This window comes from Pleurodeles waltl, chromosome 7, assembly GCF_031143425.1.
Source record: "Pleurodeles waltl isolate 20211129_DDA chromosome 7, aPleWal1.hap1.20221129, whole genome shotgun sequence".
Classification (NCBI taxonomy): Eukaryota; Metazoa; Chordata; class Amphibia; order Caudata; family Salamandridae; genus Pleurodeles; species Pleurodeles waltl.
The window spans coordinates 432,299,565-432,320,119 of NC_090446.1; the positions used below are offsets into that span (position 1 = coordinate 432,299,565).

A 20,555-nucleotide genomic window follows, 5' to 3' on the forward strand; every position below is an offset into this window, starting at 1 on the left:
CTGTGGCACCTCCCTGTAAGCGAAAAGCAGACATGGCAAGAGGACATCCCATCTCCTTTTGAGCTTTTCTGGGAGCCCCATGATCATGCCTTTTAATGTCTTGTTGAATCTCTCAACCAAGCCATTAGTTTGTGGATGGTATGGTGTAGTGAATTTATAAGTCACTCCACACTCATTCCACATGTGCTTTAGGTATGCTGACATGAAGTTGGTACCTCTGTCAGACACCACCTCCTTAGGAAAACCCACTCTGGTAAAGATACCAATGAGGGCCTTGGCTACTGCAGGGGCAGTAGTCGACCTAAGGGGAATAGCTTCAGGATACCTGGTAGCATGATCCACTACTACCAGGATATACATATTTCCTGAGGCTGTGGGAGGTTCTAGTGGACCAACTATGTCCACACCCACTCTTTCAAAGGGAACCCCCACCACTGGAAGTGGAATGAGGGGGGCCTTTGGATGCCCACCTGTCTTACCACTGGCTTGACAGGTGGGGCAGGAGAGGCAAAACTCCTTAACCATGTTGGACATATTGGGCCAGTAGAAGTGGTTGACTAACCTCTCCCACGTCTTGGTTTGTCCCAAATGTCCAGCAAGGGGAATGTCATGGGCCAATGTTAGGATGAACTTCCTGAACAGCTGAGGCACTACCACTCTCCTAGTGGCACCAGGTTTGGGGTCTCTGGCCTCAGTGTACAGGAGTCCATCTTCCCAATAGACCCTATGCGTTCCATTTTTCTTGCCTTTGGACTCTTCAGCAGCTTGCTGCCTAAGGCCTTCAAGAGAGGGGCAGGTTTCTTGTCCCTTACACAGCTCCTCCCTTGAGGGTCCCCCTGGGCCTAAGAGCTCAACCTGATAAGGTTCAAGCTCCAAATGCTCAGTTCCCTCAGAGGGCAGAACTTCTTCCTGAGAAGAGAGGTTCCCTTTCTTTTGCTGTGTTGCAGTTGGTTTCCCAGCTGACTTTCCTGTTCTCTTGGTAGGCTGGGCCATTCTTCCAGACTCCAGCTCTACTTGTTCACCCGGTGCCTTGCACTGTGCTCTTGTTTTCACACACACTAGTTCAGGGATACCCAGCATTGCTGCATGGGTTTTTAGTTCTACCTCAGCCCATGCTGAGGACTCCAGGTCATTTCCAAGCAGACAGTCCACTGGGATATTTGAGGAGACCACCACCTGTTTCAGGCCATTGACCCCTCCCCATTCTAAAGTAACCATTGCCATGGGATGTACTTTTCTCTGATTGTCAGCGTTGGTGACTGTGTAAGTTTTTCCAGTCAGGTATTGGCCAGGGGAAACCAGTTTCTCTGTCACCATGGTGACACTGGCACCTGTATCCCTCAGGCCCTCTATTCTAGTCCCATTAATTAAGAGTTGCTGTCTGTATTTTTGCATGTTAGGCGGCCAGACAGCTAGTGTGGCTAAATCCACCCCACCCTCAGAAACTAGAGTAGCTTCAGTGTGGACCCTGATTTGCTCTGGGCACACTGTTGATCCCACTTGGAGACTAGCCATACCAGTGTTACCTGGATGGGAGTTTGGAGTGGAACCTTTCTTGGGACAGGCCTTGTCTCCAGTTTGGTGTCCATGCTGTTTACAGCTATGACACCAGGCCTTTTTGGGATCAAAGTTTTTACCCTTGTACCCATTGTTTTGTGAAGAGGCTCTGGGCCCACCCTCCTGTGCAGGTTTTTGGGGGCCTGTAGAAGACTCTTTACTATTTTTAGTTTTGGTTGTCTCATCACCCTTCCCCTGGGGAGTCTTTGTGACCCCTTTCTTTTGGTCACCCCCTGTTGAAGTCTTGGACACCCTTGTCTTGACCCAATGGTCCGCCTTCTTTCCCAATTCTTGGGGAGAAATTGGTCCTAGGTCTACCAGATGCTGATGCAGTTTATCATTGAAACAATTACTCAATAGGTGTTCTTTCACAAATAAATTGTACAGCCCATCATAATTATTTACACCACTGCCTTGAATCCAACCATCTAGTGTTTTCACTGAGTAGTCAACAAAGTCAACCCAGGTCTGGCTCGAGGATTTTTGAGCCCCCCTGAACCTAATCCTGTACTCCTCAGTGGAGAATCCAAAGCCCTCAATCAGGGTACCCTTCATGAGGTCATAAGATTCTGCATCTTGTCCAGAGAGTGTGAGGAGTCTATCCCTACACTTTCCTGTGAACATTTCCCAAAGGAGAGCACCCCAGTGAGATCTGTTCACTTTTCTGGTTACACAAGCCCTCTCAAAAGCTGTGAACCATTTGGTGATGTCATCACCATCTTCATATTTAGTTACAATCCCTTTGGGGATTTTCAACATGTCAGGAGAATCTCTGACCCTATTTATGTTGCTGCCACCATTGATGGGTCCTAGGCCCATCTCTTGTCTTTCCCTCTCTATGGCTAGGATCTGTCTTTCCAAAGCCAATCTTTTGGCCATCCTGGCTAACTGGATGTCCTCTTCACTGGGGCTATCCTCAGTGATTTCAGAGGTGTTGGTCTCTCCTGTGAGGGAACCAGCATCTCTGACTATTATTTTAGGAGTCGGGGTTTGAGGGACCCTGTTCTCCCTAGATAGGACTGGTAGGGGGGAATTTTCCTCCAAGTCACTATCCTCTTCCTCTGAGTTGCCACCCTCAGAGGGGTTGGCCTTTTCAAACTCTGCCAAAAGCTCCTGGAGCTGTATTTTGGTAGGTTTGGGGCCCATTGTTATTTTCTTTATTTTACAGAGTGACCTTAGCTCCCTCATCTTAAGATGGAGGTAAGGTGTGGTGTCGAGTTCCACCACAGTCACATCTGTGCTAGACATTTTGCTTCTAAAAGTTGGAATACTTTTTAAGAATCTACAACTGGTTCTAGAATCTAATTCAAACTTTTACAACTTTTTAAACTCTAAAAGAAATGCTAAACAGGATCTAACACAAGGCCCTAGCAGGACTTTTAAGAATTTAGAAAACTTTTCAAATTGCAAAAATCAATTTCTAATGACAATTTTGGAATTTGTCGTGTGATCAGGTATTGGCTGAGTAGTCCAGCAAATGCAAAGTCTTGTACCCCACCGCTGATCCACCAATGTAGGAAGTTGGCTCTGTATGTGCTATTTCAAAGTAAGGAATAGCATGCACAGAGTCCAAGGGTTCCCCTTAGAGGTAAAATAGTGGTAAAAATAGACAATACTAATGCTCTATTTTGTGGTAGTGTGGTCGAGCAGTAGGCTTATCCAAGGAGTAGTGTTAAGCATTTGTTGTACATACACAAGACAATAAATGAGGTACACACACTCAGAGACAAATCCAGCCAATAGGTTTTTATATAGAAAAATATCTTTTCTTAGTTTATTTTAAGAACCACAGGTTCAAATTCTACATGTAATATCTCATTCGAAAGGTATTGCAGGTAAGTACTTTAGGAACTTCAAATCATAAAAATTGCATGTATACTTTACAAGTTATTGACAAATAGCTGTTTTAAAAGTGGACACTTAGTGCAATTTTCACAGTTCCTGGGGGAGGTAAGTTTTTGTTAGTTTTACCAGGTAAGTAAGACACTTACAGGGTTCAGTTCTTGGTCCAAGGTAGCCCACCGTTGGGGGTTCAGAGCAACCCCAAAGTCACCACACCAGCAGCTCAGGGCCGGTCAGGTGCAGAGTTCAAAGTGGTGCCCAAAACACATAGGCTAGAATGGAGAGAAGGGGGTGCCCCGGTTCCGGTCTGCTTGCAGGTAAGTACCCGCGTCTTCGGAGGGCAGACCAGGGGGGTTTTGTAGGGCACCGGGGGGGACACAAGTCCACACAGAAATTTCACCCTCAGCAGCGCGGGGGCGGCCGGGTGCAGTGTAGAAACAAGCGTCGGGTTTTCAATGTTAGTCTATGAGAGATCTCGGGATCTCTTCAGCGCTGCAGGCAGGCAAGGGGGGGATTCCTCGGGGAAACCTCCACTTGGGCAAGGGAGAGGGACTCCTGGGGGTCACTTCTCCAGTGAAAGTCCGGTCCTTCAGGTCCTGGGGGCTGCGGGTGCAGGGTCTCTCCCAGGCGTCGGGACTTTAGGTTCAAAGAGTCGCGGTCAGGGGAAGCCTCGGGATTCCCTCTGCAGGCGGCGCTGTGGGGGCTCAGGGGGGACAGGTTTTGGTACTCACAGTATCAGAGTAGTCCTGGGGTCCCTCCTGAGGTGTTGGATCGCCACCAGCCGAGTCGGGGTCGCCGGGTGCAGTGTTGCAAGTCTCACGCTTCTTGCGGGGAGCTTGCAGGGTTCTTTAAAGCTGCTGGAAACAAAGTTGCAGCTTTTCTTGGAGCAGGTCCGCTGTCCTCGGGAGTTTCTTGTCTTTTCGAAGCAGGGGCAGTCCTCAGAGGATGTCGAGGTCGCTGGTCCCTTTGGAAGGCGTCGCTGGAGCAGGATCTTTGGAAGGCAGGAGACAGGCCGGTGAGTTTCTGGAGCCAAGGCAGTTGTCGTCTTCTGGTCTTCCGCTGCAGGGGTTTTCAGCTAGGCAGTCCTTCTTCTTGTAGTTGCAGGAATCTAACTTTCTAGGGTTCAGGGTAGCCCTTAAATACTAAATTTAAGGGCGTGTTTAGGTCTGGGGGGTTAGTAGCCAATGGCTACTAGCCCTGAGGGTGGGTACACCCTCTTTGTGCCTCCTCCCAAGGGGAGGGGGTCACAATCCTAACCCTATTGGGGGAATCCTCCATCTGCAAGATGGAGGATCTCTAAAAGTTAGAGTCACCTCAGCTCAGGACACCTTAGGGGCTGTCCTGACTGGCCAGTGACTCCTCCTTGTTTTTCTCATTATTTTCTCCGGCCTTGCCGCCAAAAGTGGGGCCTGGCCGGAGGGGGCGGGCAACTCCACTAGCTGGAGTGTCCTGCTGGGTTGGCACAAAGGAGGTGAGCCTTTGAGGCTCACCGCCAGGTGTGACAATTCCTGCCTGGGAGAGGTGTTAGCATCTCCACCCAGTGCAGGCTTTGTTACTGGCCTCAGAGTGACAAAGGCACTCTCCCCATGGGGCCAGCAACATGTCTCGGTTTGTGGCAGGCTGCTAAAACTAGTCAGCCTACACAGATAGTCGGTTAAGTTTCAGGGGGCACCTCTAAGGTGCCCTCTGGGGTGTATTTTACAATAAAATGTACACTGGCATCAGTGTGCATTTATTGTGCTGAGAAGTTTGATACCAAACTTCCCAGTTTTCAGTGTAGCCATTATGGTGCTGTGGAGTTCGTGTTTGACAAACTCCCAGACCATATACTCTTATGGCTACCCTGCACTTACAATGTCTAAGGTTTTGTTTAGACACTGTAGGGGTACCATGCTCATGCACTGGTACCCTCACCTATGGTATAGTGCACCCTGCCTTAGGGCTGTAAGGCCTGCTAGAGGGGTGTCTTACCTATACTGCATAGGCAGTGAGAGGCTGGCATGGCACCCTGAGGGGAGTGCCATGTCGACTTACTCGTTTTGTCTTCACTAGCACACACAAGCTGGCAAGCAGGGTGTCTGTGCTGAGTGAGAGGTCTCCAGGGTGGCATAAGACATGCTGCAGCCCTTAGAGACCTTCCTTGGCATCAGGGCCCTTGGTACTAGAAGTACCAGTTACAAGGGACTTATCTGGATGCCAGGGTCTGCCAATTGTGGATACAAAAGTACAGGTTAGGGAAAGAACACTGGTGCTGGGGCCTGGTTAGCAGGCCTCAGCACACTTTCAATTGTAAACATAGCATCAGCAAAGGCAAAAAGTCAGGGGGCAACCATGCCAAGGAGGCATTTCCTTACACACACCATTTAAATGACTGAGTCAACTGTGCAAACATTTCAAAATATATTTCAGTAGTTGTGTGTAAGGAAATGCCTCCTTGGCATGGTTGCCCCCTGACTTTTTGCCTTTGCTGATGCTATGTTTACAATTGAAAGTGTACTGAGGCCTGCTAACCAGGCCCCAGCACCAGTGTTCTTTCCCTAACCTGTACTTTTGTATCCACAATTGGCAGACCCTGGCATCCAGATAAGTCCCTTGTAACTGGTACTTCTGGTACCAAGGGCCCTGATGCCAAGGAAGGTCTCTAAGAGCTGCAGCATGTCTTATGCCACCCTGGAGACCTCTCACTCAGCACAGACGCACTGCTTGCCAGCTTGTGTGTGCTAGTGAGGACAAAACGAGTAAGTCGACATGGCACTCCCCTCAGGGTGCCATGCCAGCCTCTCACTGCCTATGCAGTATAGGTAAGCCACCCCTCTAGCAGGCCTTACAGCCCTAAGGCAGGGTGCACTATACCATAGGTGAGGGTACCAGTGCATGAGCATGGTACCCCTACAGTGTCTAAACAAAACCTTAGACATTGTAAGTGCAGGGTAGCCATAAGAGTATATGGTCTGGGAGTCTGTCAAACACGAACTCCACAGCACCATAATGGCTACACTGAAAACTGGGAAGTTTGGTATCAAACTTCTCAGCACAATAAATGCACACTGATGCCAGTGTACATTTTATTGCAAAATACACCCCAGAGGGCACCTTAGAGGTGCCCCCTGAAACTTAACCGACTATCTGTGTAGGCTGACTAGTTCCAGCAGCCTGCCACACCAGAGACATGTTGCTGGCCCCATGGGGAGAGTGCCTTTGTCACTCTGAGGCCAGTAACAAAGCCTGCACTGGGTGGAGATGCTAACACCTCCCCCAGGCAGGAGCTGTGACACCTGGCGGTGAGCCTCAAAGGCTCACCCCTTTGTCACAGCCCAGCAGGGCACTCCAGCTTAGTGGAGTTGCCCGCCCCCTCCGGCCACGGCCCCCACTTTTGGCGGCAAGGCTGGAGGGAACAAAGAAAGCAACAAGGAGGAGTCACTGGCCAGTCAGGACAGCCCCTAAGGTGTCCTGAGCTGAAGTGACTCTAACTTTTAGAAATCCTCCATCTTGCAGATGGAGGATTCCCCCAATAGGGTTAGGATTGTGACCCCCTCCCCTTGGGAGGAGGCACAAAGAGGGTGTACCCACCCTCAGGGCTAGTAGCCATTGGCTACTAACCCCCCAGACCTAAACACGCCCTTAAATTTAGTATTTAAGGGCTACCCTGAACCCTAGAAAATTAGATTCCTGCAACTACAAGAAGGACTGCCTAGCTGAAAACCCCTGCAGAGGAAGACCAGAAGACGACAACTGCCTTGGCTCCAGAAACTCACCGGCCTGTCTCCTGCCTTCCAAAGATCCTGCTCCAGCGACGCCTTCCAAAGGGACCAGCGACCTCGACGTCCTCTGAGGACTGCCCCTGCTTCGAAAAGACAAGAAACTCCCGAGGACAGCGGACCTGCTCCAAAAAGACTGCAACTTTATCCAAAGGAGCAGCTTTAAAGAACCCTGCAATCTCCCCGCAAGAAGCGTGAGACTTGCAACACTGCACCCGGCGACCCCGACTCGGCTGGTGGAGAACCAACACCTCAGGAGGGACCCCCGGACTACTCTCCGACTGTGAGTACCAAAACCTGAGCCCCCACAGCGCCGCCTGCAGAGGGAATCCCGAGGCTTCCCCTGACCGCGACTCTCTGAAACCTAAGTCCCGACGCCTGGAAAAGACCCTGCACCCGCAGCCCCCAGGACCTGAAGGACCGGACTTTCACTGGAGAAGTGACCCCCAGGAGTCCCTCTCCCTTGCCCAAGTGGAGGTTTCCCCGAGGAAGCCCCCCCTTGCCTGCCTGCAGCGCTGAAGAGATCCGTTGATCTCTCATAGACTAACATTGCAAACCCGACGCTTGTTTCTACACTGCACCCGGCCGCCCCCGCGCTGCTGAGGGTGAAATTTCTGTGTGGGCTTGTGTCCCCCCCCGGTGCCCTACAAAACCCCCCTGGTCTGCCCTCCGAAGACGCGGGTACTTACCTGCTGGCAGACTGGAACCGGGGCACCCCCTTCTCCATTGAAGCCTATGTGTTTTGGGCACCACTTTGAACTCTGCACCTGACCGGACCTGAGCTGCTGGCGTGGTAACTTTGGGGTTGCTCTGAACCCCCAACGGTGGGCTACTTTGGACCAAGAACTAAGCCCTGTAAGTGTCCTACTTACCTGGTTAACCTAACAAATACTTACCTCCCCTAGGAACTGTGAAAATTGCACTAAGTGTCCACTTTTAAAACAGCTGTTTGTCAATAACTTGAAAAGTATACATGCAATTTTGATGATTTGAAGTTCCTAAAGTACTTACCTGCAATACCTTTCGAATGAGATATTACATGTAGAATTTGAACCTGTGGTTCTTAAAATAAACTAAGAAAAGATATTTTTCTATAACAAAACCTATTGGCTGGATTTGTCTCTGAGTGTGTGTACCTCATTTATTGTCTGTGTATGTACAACAAATGCTTAACACTACTCCTTGGATAAGCCTACTGCTCGACCACACTACCACAAAATAGAGCATTAGTATTATCTCTTTTTACCACTATTTTACCTCTAAGGGGAACCCTTGGACTCTGTGCATGCTATTCCTTACTTTGAAATAGCACATACAGAGCCAACTTCCTACATTGTGAAAGCCCTTTTTTATATTTGTGTGAAAACATGCTTTAATGGACTGAAAACAAATCAGAATACTTTACATGTTGATGTGCAAAGGATGTGTTTTCTAAAACCCAATTTACACAGATTGTTGATACACGATCTAGTTTTATCAGTAAAGCTGCAAGTTAGTGGAGAGGTTTTTGTCCATTTCTTGGAAAGTTACTTTGTGTAGATGTGACAGTTACCACATAAGGGTTTAGTAATATATTTATTAAAATTGAGTGCTTAAACAAACTGAGAAACACTCCTGCCCTGATGGCAATGTTATTAAACTGAAAGAAGTCCTAGTTATGTGGGCTAGATTCTTGTGATGCATGCAGCAAATTTTAGTATACTTAATCAAACAAGGTTTTTTATACTGCAGATATGCTGAGCTCACACATTTGAAGGTCCAATCATATGTGAGAATTAAGAAAACGGCGACTGTAAACTATTAGCCTTGAATCACACAATTTGAGACCCATTTACAGGTCAAGTACGTTACTGTTAGGTCAAGTAGAGTATTTAAGTTACTCGACCTGCAGGTTTAGTAAAATTTTTATGATTTTTCGAGCCCTGAAGTATTCAGGGCACTCTGGGTGCTCCTTAGAGAACCTACAGCATTGCTATCACCAGTCTTACAGGGTTTGTTCAGGCATCCCAAGCTGCTGCCACCCCTCAGACAGCTTTCTGCCCTCCTGCTGCTTACTCTGATCAAGCTCAGGAAGGCAGAACAAAGAGTTTCCTTTGGAAGAGGGAGGTAACACTCTCTCCGCTTGTAAATGGGTGTGAATGGCTTGGGAGGGGTAGCCTCCCCCAGCCACTGGTTTTGTTTTGAAGGGCACATTTGGTGCCCTCCGTGCATAAACCAGTCCACACCGGTTCAGGGACCCCCAGTTCCTGCTCTGGCAAAAAAAAACTTGACAATTGAAAGGGGAGCCAGCACTCTCCTGTTCATCACCACCCCGGGAGTGGTACTCTGAGCTCCTCCAGTGGGTCTCTGGGTTCTGCCATCTTGATTCAGAGGTTGGCAGGGAAGTCTGAGTGGCCAGACAGGTGACGTCAAAGGCACCCTCTGATAGGTAGTTACTTAGTTAGGTAACCAAGCCCACTCTTTGGGCTATTTAGGGTCTTCCTCTGGGTTAGGTCCGTCTGGGCCCTCCAGGTACTGACATCGCAGCAAACTTGGAAGAAGACTCTTCTGCAACTTTGTTTTACCGGCTCCTGCCAGCTTTGCAACATTTCCCCGGCCATACATAATCTGAAGACTGCGACTCTTCAGCCTGCACAAGGAGGAACCTCCCTTGGAGTGAAGGCGTCACTCCCCTGCCTCTGCAGGTACCTGGCTGCAGTGACGACTGGCTGCGTGGGTCTCCCCTCATGCTGAGTGGCGTGGATCCTGCATCATGGGTGGTGGTCCGGAGTTGTCCCCTCGGTCCTCTCTACCAGCTGTCTTACTTTAGTTGTGGTAAGTCCTTGCCACCCCATGCTAGACAATACCCTCATGCACCCCATCCTTTGCAGCTGCGAAGGCTGTGGTAATTACCTTTGGGGTTTCCTAGTCCCCTCTACACACTCCACTTACCTAGGTTTGGGGGGGGGGGGGGGGGTGTCCTACATTCGCATTTCATTTTTTGTTTGTATAAGGTTTGGGCTTCCTCTCGGGCAGAGGTCTTCAAACTGGGAGGGGGGCCTCAAGGGATCTCGGGGGGGGGGGGGGGGCAGGCTCTGGCCAAAAGAAGCATTATACAGATAACAGGGCTTTGTTTTAAGCAGAAGCATGCTATTGCATTTTTTAAAAGGTACTTGACTGCAATGTTTAAATAGGTCTAGACATATTTAAACATTACCATCTTTATCAAATAATTGTGAAATTCTGAGGGGGGGGGGCAATGATTTTTAAGGGGGGGGGGCACGGCATTAAAATGTTTGTAGACCACTGCTCTAGGGTCACTATTGTCTATTGCTATTTGCACTGTTTTCAATGCCTATTTCTGATTACTAGTGTGTTACCTCCTATTGGAGGGTTGCCTCTCTAGTACTGTTTGGTAATTTTGTCAATAAAATAAAGTACCTTTATTTTTTGCAACACTGCGTGTTTTCTTTCATGTGTATAAGTGCTGTGTGACTATAGTGGTACTGCATGAGCTTTGCATGTCTCCTAGATGAGCTTTGGCTGCTCATCCACAGCTACCTCTAGAGAGCCTGGCTTCTAGACACTGCCTACACTTCACTGATAGGGGATACCTGGAGTTGTTGTAAGAACCTTATGTACCCTCCACCACCAGGCAAACTTCCTACACTGATATGCACATTTAATGAAAGATTCTCACAATTTGTAGGGATATGAGTAAGTTCTTCAACAGACTGCACTAAGGCCCTAGTAGTCCTCAGTGAGGCCCTATCCCCTTCATTGAGTTCAGTAATGTTTGAGTTTGACTCATTGCTAGGGCACTCATTGATGTCTATAAACTGCCCCCCTTCTCATATGTGGGGATGTTATGTGTTAAAGGTGCTCTTTTTCTCTATTGTAGATAGTTGCCTATTCGCTGTTACTGATCAGATACATTTTGGAACACTTCCTCATATTAAGCTAATATTTAATTTGGTTGGTGATTATATCTGCTGTTTTCCTCCCCATCCCTCCCAAATTTTGAAAGCGACATGTTCATATATGTTGTGACGCTGATATTTTATTGTATTGCACATTGTTTATATTTTGTCTTTCTTAATAAAGAAATGACAAGTACAAACAAACCACTGAGCCTTACTTACTAATCTGTCAAAAATAAGTTCTTTTGACAGCACCTCTGCAAAAACGTATTCAAATTCAAGTCAGCAATTGGAAGAAAACGTTTGCAAAGCCACCCATGCACCACCATATGTGTTGTGGTGTCGTATGGCTGGCAGATTGTGTGCTCTCTGAATGCCAAAGAACACTAGCAGTAGTTAGCTATGGATTATGCATTGATATGTTGCACAACTGGTAAGCCTGATAGAGTAAACTACAGTTTGATAACATTTTATTACAGGAGCTAAAGATTGAGATTGAAGAGCCAGAGCCCCCTGTTGAAACAGAGGATGACCTTGATTTTATGCTTGGCAAGAAGAAAAAAAAGAAGAATGTCAAATTCCCTGAAGAGGATGATATGGTGGAAAATGACGAAGGTATGTGACTTGCCTGCTCACACTTCTACCCCCTCCCCCAAAACTGTCTACAATCGTTTGTAATAAATTTAGTACAACTTTATTAACTCTTAATGTTGTTTAATGTGAAACTAATGTTTGATGGCATGTGTCCCCCTGGTGCCCTACAAAACCCCCCTGGTCTGCCCTCTGAAGATGCGGGTACTTACCTGCTGGCAGACTGGAACCGGGGCACCCCCTTCTCCATTGAAGCCTATGCGTTTTGGGCACCACTTTGACCTCTGCACCTGACCAGCCCTGAGCTGCTGGTGTGGTAAATTTGGGGTTGCTCTGAACCCCCAACTGTGGGCTACCTTGGACCCAAACTTGAACCCCGTAGGTGGTTTACTTACCTGCAAAAACTAACAAACTCTTACTCCCCCTAGGAACTGTTGAAAATTGCACTGTCTAGTTTAAAAATAGCTGTATGTGATTTATGTGAAAAGTGTATATGCTATTTTACTAATTCAAAGTTCCTAAAGTACCTACCTGCAATACCTTTCATTTGACGTATTACATGTAAATCTTGAACCTGTGGTTCTTAAACTAAGAAAATATATTTTTCTATACAAAAACCTATTGGCCTGGAATTGTCTGTGTGTGTTCCTCATTTATTGCTTGTGTATGTACAACAAATGCTTAACACTACTCCTTTGATAAGCCTACTGCTCGACCACACTACCACAAAATAGAGCATTAGATTTATCTCTTTTTGCCACTATCTTACCTCTAAGGGGAACCCTTGGACTCTGTGCATACTATTCCTTACTTTGAAATAGTGCATACAGAGCCAACTTCCTACAGGGGTTGACTTGAACCCCCAACAGTGGGCTGCCTATGCCCAGGAGACTGAACTTGTAAGTGCTTTACTTACCTTACCTCCCCCAGGAACTGTTGATTTTTGCAGTGTCCACTTATTGCCATTGTAGGAAGTTGGCTCTGTATGCACTATTTCAAAGTAAGGAATAGTATGCAGAGAGTCCAAGGGTTCCCCTTAGAGGTAAGATAGTGGCAAAAAGAGATAATACTAATGCTCTATTTTGTGGTAGTGTGGTCGAGCAGTAGGCTTATCAAAGGAGTAGTGTTAAGCATTTGTTGTACACACACAAGCAATATATGAGGAACACACACTGAGACAATTCCAGGCCAATAGGTTTTTGTATAGAAAAATACATTTTCTTAGTTTATTTTAAGAACCACAGGTTCAAGATTTACATGTAATACTTCAAATGAAAGGTATTGTAGGTAGTTTAGGAACTTTGAATTAGCAAAATAGCATATACAGTTTTCACATAAATCGCATATAGCTATTTTAAAACTAGACACAGTGCAATTTTCAACAGTTCCTAGGGGGAGTAAGAGTTTGTTTGTTTTTTGCAAGTAAGTAAACCACCTACGGGGTTCAAGTTTAGGTCCAAGGTAGCCCACCGTTGGGGGTTCAGAGCAACCCCAAAGTTACCACACCAGCAGCGCAGGGCCGGTCAGGTGCAGAGGTCAAAGTGGTGCCCAAAACACACAGGCTTCAATGGAGAAGGGGGTGCCCCGGTTCCAGTCTGCCAGCAGGTAAGTACCCGCGTCTTCGGAGGGCAGACCAGGGGGGTTTTGTAGGGCACCGGGGGGGACACAAGTCAGCACAGAAAGTACACCCTCAGCGGCATGGGGGCGGCCGGGTGCAGTGTGCAAACAAGCGTCTGATTTGTAATAGAAATCAATGTGAGACCAAGGGGTCTCTTTAGCTTTGCAGGCGGGGGGGGGCTCCTCGGGATAGCCACCACCCGGGCAAGGGAGAGGGCCACCTGGGGGGTCACTCCTGCAGTGGAGGTCGGATCCTTCAGGTCCTGGGGGCTGCGGGTGCAGTGTCCCTACCAGGCGTCTGGTTCTTAGAAGCAGGCAGTCGCGGTCAGGGAGAGCCTCGGGATTCCCTCTGCAGACATCGCTGTGGGGGCTCAGGGGGGTCAACCCTGGCTACTCACAGTCTCGCAGTCGCCGGGGAGTCCTCCCTGGAGTGATTGTTCTCCACAAGTCGCGTCGGGTGCAGAGTGCCATGTCTCACGCTTCCGGCGGGAAACGCGTGTTTCAAAGTTGCTTCTTTGTTGCAAAGTTGCAGTCTTGGTTGAACAGAGCCGCTGTCCTCAGGAGTTCTTGGTCCTTCTAGATGCAGGGCAGACCTCTGAGGCTTCAGAGGTCGCTGGTCGCTGGTCGCTGTGGAAAGCATCGCTGGAGCAGTGTCTTTAGAATTGGGGAGACAGGCCGGTAGAGCTGGGGCCAAAGCAGTTGGTGTCTCCGTCTTCTCTGCAGGGTTTTTCAGTTCAGCAGTCCTCTTCTTAGGTTGCAGGAATCTGAGTTCCTAGGATCTGGGGAGCCCCTAAATACTGAATTTAGCGGTGTGTTTAGGTCTGGGGGGTTAGCAGCCAATGGCTACTAGCCCGGAGGGCGGTTTTTGTACTCACAGTATCAGAGTAGTCCTGGGGTCCCTCCTGAGGTGTTGGATCTCCACCAGCCGAGTCGGGGTCGCCGGGTGCAGTGTTGCAAGTCTCACGCTTCTTGCGGGGAGCTTGCAGGGTTCTTTCAAGGCTGCTGGAAACAAAGTTGCAGCCTTTCTTGGAGCAGGTCCGCTGTCCTCGGGAGTTTCTTGTCTTTTCGAAGCAGGGGCAGTCCTCAGAGGATGTCGAGGTCGCTGGTCCCTTTGGAAGGCGTCGCTGGAGCAGGATCTTTGGAAGGCAGGAGACAGGCCGGTGAGTTTCTGGAGCCAAGGCAGTTGTCGTCTTCTGGTCTTCCGCTGCAGGGGTTTTCAGCTAGGCAGTCCTTCTTCTTGTAGTTGCAGGAATCTAATTTTCTAGGGTTCAGGGTAGCCCTTAAATACTAAATTTAAGGGCGTGTTTAGGTCTGGGGGGTTAGTAGCCAATGGCTACTAGCCCTGAGGGTGGGTACACCCTCTTTGTGCCTCCTCCAAGGGGAGGGGGTCACAATCCTAACCCTATTGGGGGGATCCTCCATCTGCAAGATGGAGGATTTCTAAAAGTTAGTCACCTCAGCTCAGGACACCTTAGGGGCTGTCCTGACTGGCCAGTGACTCCTCCTTGTTGCTTTCTTTGTTCCCTCCAGCCTTGCCGCCAAAAGTGGGGGCCGTGGCCGGAGGGGGCGGGCAACTCCACTAAGCTGGAGTGCCCTGCTGGGCTGTGACAAAGGGGTGAGCCTTTGAGGCTCACAGCCAGGTGTTACAGCTCCTGCCTGGGGGAGGTGTTAGCATCTCCACCCAGTGCAGGCTTTGTTACTGGCCTCAGAGTGACAAAGGCACTCTCCCCATGGGGCCAGCAACATGTCTCTAGTGTGGCAGGCTGCTGGAACTAGTCAGCCTACACAGACAGTCGGTTAAGTTTCAGGGGGCACCTCTAAGGTGCCCTCTGGGGTGTATTTTGCAATAAAATGTACACTGGCATCAGTGTGCATTTATTGTGCTGAGAAGTTTGATACCAAACTTCCCAGTTTTCAGTGTAGCCATTATGGTGCTGCGGAGTTCGTGTTTGACAAACTCCCAGACCATATACTCTTATGGCTACCCTGCACTTACAATGTCTAAGGTTTTGTTTAGACACTGTAGGGGTACCATGCTCATGCACTGGTACCCTCACCTATTGTATAGTGCACCCTGCCTTAGGGCTGTAAGGCCTGCTAGAGGGGTGACTGACCTATACTTGCATAGGCAGTGAGAGGCTGGCATGGCACCCTGAGGGGAGTGCCATGTCGACTTACTCGTTTTGTTCTCACTAGCACACACAAGCTGGCAAGCAGGGTGTCTGTGCTGAGTGAGAGGTCTCCAGGGTGGCATAAGACATGCTGCAGCCCTTAGAGACCTTCCCTGGCATCAGGGCCCTTTGTACTAGAAGTACCAGTTACAAGGGACTTATCTGGATGCCAGGGTCTGCCAATTGTGGATACAAAAGTACAGGTTAGGGAAAGAACACTGGTGCTGGGGCCTGGTTAGCAGGCCTCAGCACACTTTCAATTGTAAACATAGCATCAGCAAAGGCAAAAAGTCAGGGGGCAACCATGCCAATTAGGCATTTCCTTACAGGGTTCGACTCCGAAAAAGAGGAAAGTCACCTCGGAGCCGAAAAAGAGCGTGGACATGGTTTCGGTGCCAAAACGACCCGCAACCGAGCCAACTACCGGTTCCTATTCAGAGGAACAATCACTGTCCTCTCAAATGCGAAAGCATAGATTCGAGGAGGAATTACAATCCACCGAGGTGGACCACACTCAAAAAAGGATTTTTATACAGAGTGGAACAGGGAAAATAAGCACCCTTCCCCCTATTAGGAGGAAGAGGAGACTGGAATTCCAACAAGAACAAAAACCACAAACAAAACTGGTGAGGAAGGTAACTCCGCCACCCTCTCCTCCACCTGTGGCTCACATTTCACCGGCACAGACTCCGTCACATTCACCGGCTCACACCACCTTAAGCCAAGGTGACCAGGACCAAGATGCTTGGGACTTATACGACGCCCCAGTGTCGGACAACAGTCCTGAGGCGTATCCTACAAAGCCCTCACCACCAGAAGACAGCACAGCATATTCACAAGTGGTGGCTAGAGCAGCAGAGTTCCACAACGTGTCTCTACACTCGGAGCCTGTCGAAGATGACTTCCTCTTCAACACCCTCTCTTCCACACATAGCACCTACCAAAGCCTGCCTATGCTCCCAGGAATGCTAAGGCACGCAAAGGACATATTCAAAGAGCCTGTCAAAAGTAGGGTGTAGGAAGTTGGCTCTGTATGTGCTATTTCAAAGTAAGGAATAGCATGCACAGAGTCCAAGGGTTCCCCTTAGAGGTAAAATAGTGGTAAAAATAGATAATACTAATGCTCTATTTTGTGGTAGTGTGGTCGAGAAGTAGGCTTATCCAAGGAGTAGTGTTAAGCATTTGTTGTACATACACATAGACAATAAATGAGGTACTCTCACTCAGAGACAAATCCAGCCAATAGGTTTTGTTATAGAAAAATATCTTTTCTTAGTTTATTTTAAGAACCACAGGTTCAAATTTAACATGTAATATCTTGTTTGAAAGGTATTGCAGGTAAGTACATTAGGAACTTTAAATCATTTCAATTGCATGTATACTTTTCAAGTTATTCACAAATAGCTATTTAAAAAGTGGACACTTAGTGCAATTTTCACAGTTCCTGGGGGAGGTAAGTTTTTGTTAGTTTTACCAGGTAAGTAAGACACTTACAGGGTTCAGTTCTTGGTCCAAGGTAGCCCACCGTTGGGGGTTCAGAGCAACCCCAAAGTTACCACACCAGCAGCTCAGGGCCGGTCAGGTGCAGAGTTCAAAGTGGTGCCCAAAACGCATAGGCTATAATGGAGAGACGGGGGTGCCCCGGTTCCGGTCTGCTTGCAGGTAAGTACCCGCGTCTTCGGAGGCCAGACCAGGGGGGTTTTGTAGAGCACCGGGGGGGGACACAAGCCCACACAGAAATTTCACCCTCAGCAGCGCGGGGGCGGCCGGGTGCAGTGTAGAAACAAGCGTCGGGTTTTCAATGTTAGTCTGAGAGATCAAGGGATCTCTTTAGCGCTGCAGGCAGGCAAGGGGGGGGCTTCCTCGGGGAAACCTCCACTTGGACAAGGGAGAGGGACTCCTGGGGGTCACTTCTGCAGTGAAAGTTCGGTCCTTCAGGTCCTGGGGGCTGCGGGTGCAGGGTCTTTTCCAGGCGTCGGGACTTAGGTTTCAGAGAGTCGCGGTCAGGGGAAGCCTCGGGATTCCCTCTGCAGGCGGCGCTGTGGGGGCTCAGGGGGGACAGGTTTTGGTACTCACAGTCGTAGAGTAGTCCGGGGGTCCTCCCTGAGGTGTTGGTTCTCCACCAGCCGAGTCGGGGTCGCCGGGTGCAGTGTTGCAAGTCTCACGCTTCTTGCGGGGAGTTGCAGGGTTCTTTAAAGCTGCTTCTTGAAAACAAAGTTGCAGTCTTTTTGGAGCAGGTCCGCTGTCCTCGGGAGTTTCTTGTCGTCGTCGAAGCAGGGCAGTCCTCAGAGGATTCAGAGGTCGCGGGTCCCTTTGGAAGGCGTCGCTGGAGCAGAGTTCTTTGGAAGGCAGGAGACAGGCCGGTGAGTTTTTGGAGCCAAGGCAGTCTTCTGGTCTTCCTCTGCAGGGGTTTTCAGCTGGGCAGTCCTTCTTCTTGTTGTTGCAGGAATCTCATTTTCTAGGGTTCAGGGTAGCCCTTAAATACTAAATTTAAGGGCGTGTTTAGGTCTGGGGGGTTAGTAGCCAATGGCTACTAGCCCTGAGGGTGGGTACACCCTCTTTGTGCCTCCTCCCAAGGGGAGGGGGTCACAATCCTAACCCTATTGGGGGAATCCTCCATCTGCAAGATGGAGGATTTCTAAAAGTTAGTCACCTCAGCTCAGGACACCTTAGGGGCTGTCCTGACTGGCCAGTGACTCCTCCTTGTTGCTTTCTTTGTTCCCTCCAGCCTTGCCGCCAAAAGTGGGGGCCGTGGCCGGAGGGGGCGGGCAACTCCACTAAGCTGGAGTGCCCTGCTGGGCTGTGACAAAGGGGTGAGCCTTTGAGGCTCACCGCCAGGTATTACAGCTCCTGCCTGGGGGGAGGTGTTAGCATCTCCACCCAGTGCAGGCTTTGTTACTGGCCTCAGAGTGACAAAGGCACTCTCCCCATGGGGCCAGCAACATGTCTCTAGTGTGGCAGGCTGCTGGAACCAGTCAGCCTACACAGATAGTCGGTTAAGTTTCAGGGGGCACCTCTAAGGTGCCCTCTGTGGTGTATTTTACAATAAAATGTACACTGGCATCAGTGTGCATTTATTGTGCTGAGAAGTTTGATACCAAACTTCCCAGTTTTCAGTGTAGCCATTATGGTGCTGTGGAGTTCGTGTAAAACAGACTCCCAGACCATATACTCTTATGGCTACCCTGCACTTACAATGTCTAAGGTTTTGCTTAGACACTGTAGGGGTACAGTGCTCATGCACTGGTACCCTCACCTATGGTATAGTGCACCCTGCCTTGGGGCTGTAAGGCCTGCTAGAGGGGTGTCTTACCTATACTGCATAGGCAGTGAGAGGCTGGCATGGCACCCTGAGGGGAGTGCCATGTCGACTTACTCATTTTGTTCTCACTAGCACACACAGGCTTGTAAGCAGTGTGTCTGTGCTGAGTGAGGGGTCTCTAGGGTGGCATAATACATGCTGCAGCCCTTAGAGACCTTCCCTGGCATCAGGGCCCTTGGTACCAGAGGTACCAGTTACAAGGGACTTATCTGGATGCCAGGGTGTGCCAATTGTGGAAACAATGGTACATTTTAGGTGAAAGAACACTGGTGCTGGGGCCTGGTTAGCAGGGTCCCAGCACACTTCTCAGTCAAGTCAGCATCAGTATCAGGCAAAAAGTGGGGGGTAACTGCAACAGGGAGCCATTTCTTTACATAGGGCAATAACACAGAGGGTGGAAAAAAAATATAAAGCACCTCCCACAGACCCAGCTTTCATCACCTCACAACTGCCACCAGATGCGGTTGTGGTAGGGGCGGCTCGCAAGAGAGCAAACTCCCACACATCGGGCGATGCACCTCCCCCAGATAAGGAGAGCCGAAAGTTCGATGCAGCCGGTAAAAGGGTCGCAGTACAGGCTGCAAACCAGTGGCGCATCGCAAACTCTCAAGCGCTCCTAGCGCGATATGACAGAGCCCACTGGGATGAGATGCAACACCTCATTGAGCATCTACCCACAGAACTACAAAAGAGGGCGAAACAAGTGGTTGAGGAGTGGAGGTTTCCCCGAGGAACCCCCCCCTTGCCTGCCTGCAGCGCTGAAGAGATCCCTAGATCTCCCATTGACTTCCATTACAAACCCGACGCTTGTTTCTACACTGCACCCGGCCACCCCCGCGCTGCTGAGGGTGAAATTTCTGTGTGGGCTTGTGTCCCCCCCGGTGCCCTACAAAACCCCCCTGGTCTGCCCTCCGAAGACGCGGGTACTTACCTGCAAGCAGACCGGAACCGGGGCACCCCCTTCTCTCCATTCTAGCCTATGTGTTTTGGGCACCACTTTGAACTCTGCACCTGACCGGCCCTGAGCTGCTGGTGTGGTGACTTTGGGGTTGCTCTGAACCCCCAACGGTGGGCTACCTTGGACCAAGAACTGACCCCTGTAAGTGTCTTACTTACCTGGTAAAACTAACAAAAACTTACCTCCCCCAGGAACTGTGAAAATTGCACTAAGTGTCCACTTTTAAAACAGTTATTTGTCAATAACTGGTAAAGTATACATGCAATTTTTATGATTTGAAGTTCCTAAAGTACTTACCTGCAATACCTTTCGAATGAGATATTACATGTAGAATTTGAACCTGTGGTTCTTAAAATAAACTAAGAAAAGATATTTTTCTATACAAAAACCTATTGGCTGGATTTGTCTCTGAGTGTGTGTACCTCATTTATTGTCTATGTGTACGTACAACAAATGCTTAACACTACTCCTTGGATAAGCCTACTGCTCGACCACACTACCACAAAATAGAGCATTAGTATTATCTCTTTTTGCCACTATCTTACCTCTAAGGGGAACCCTTGGACTCTGTGCATGCTATTCCTTACTTTGAAATAGCACATACAGAGCCAACTTCCTACAATGAGCAACAATTGTTCGGACCTGAAGTGGACACAGCAATTGAGAAGCTAAAAAAGGACACTGACACTGCAAAAGCCATGGGCGCGCTCTACTCCCCGCAGAGCAGAGGCACTTTCAACACCTTCCGCAAGACAACCTTTAGAGGGGGGTTTCGGGGTCAATCCACACAACCCAGTACCTCAGTCAACACCGTCCACCTACCAGGGACAGTACCAAAGG

At 49.1% G+C, this 20,555-nt stretch overlaps 1 protein-coding gene across 8 annotated transcripts in view; it reads left to right on the plus strand.

Moving 5' to 3' along the window:
• The window catches only part of EIF2S2 (eukaryotic translation initiation factor 2 subunit beta), a 327,902-nt gene that overhangs the window by 72,118 nt on the left and 235,229 nt on the right, over positions 1-20,555 (plus strand). For 4 of the 8 annotated variants that reach the window (XM_069243957.1, XM_069243950.1, XM_069243954.1 and 1 more), the window contains exon 4: positions 11,515-11,671. In XM_069243957.1, the coding sequence (XP_069100058.1) occupies positions 11,515-11,671 (157 nt within the window). The remainder of the gene's footprint in view (positions 1-11,514; positions 11,672-20,555) is intronic. The other 4 variants (XM_069243952.1, XM_069243953.1, XM_069243958.1 and 1 more) reach the window with 1 other exon arrangement.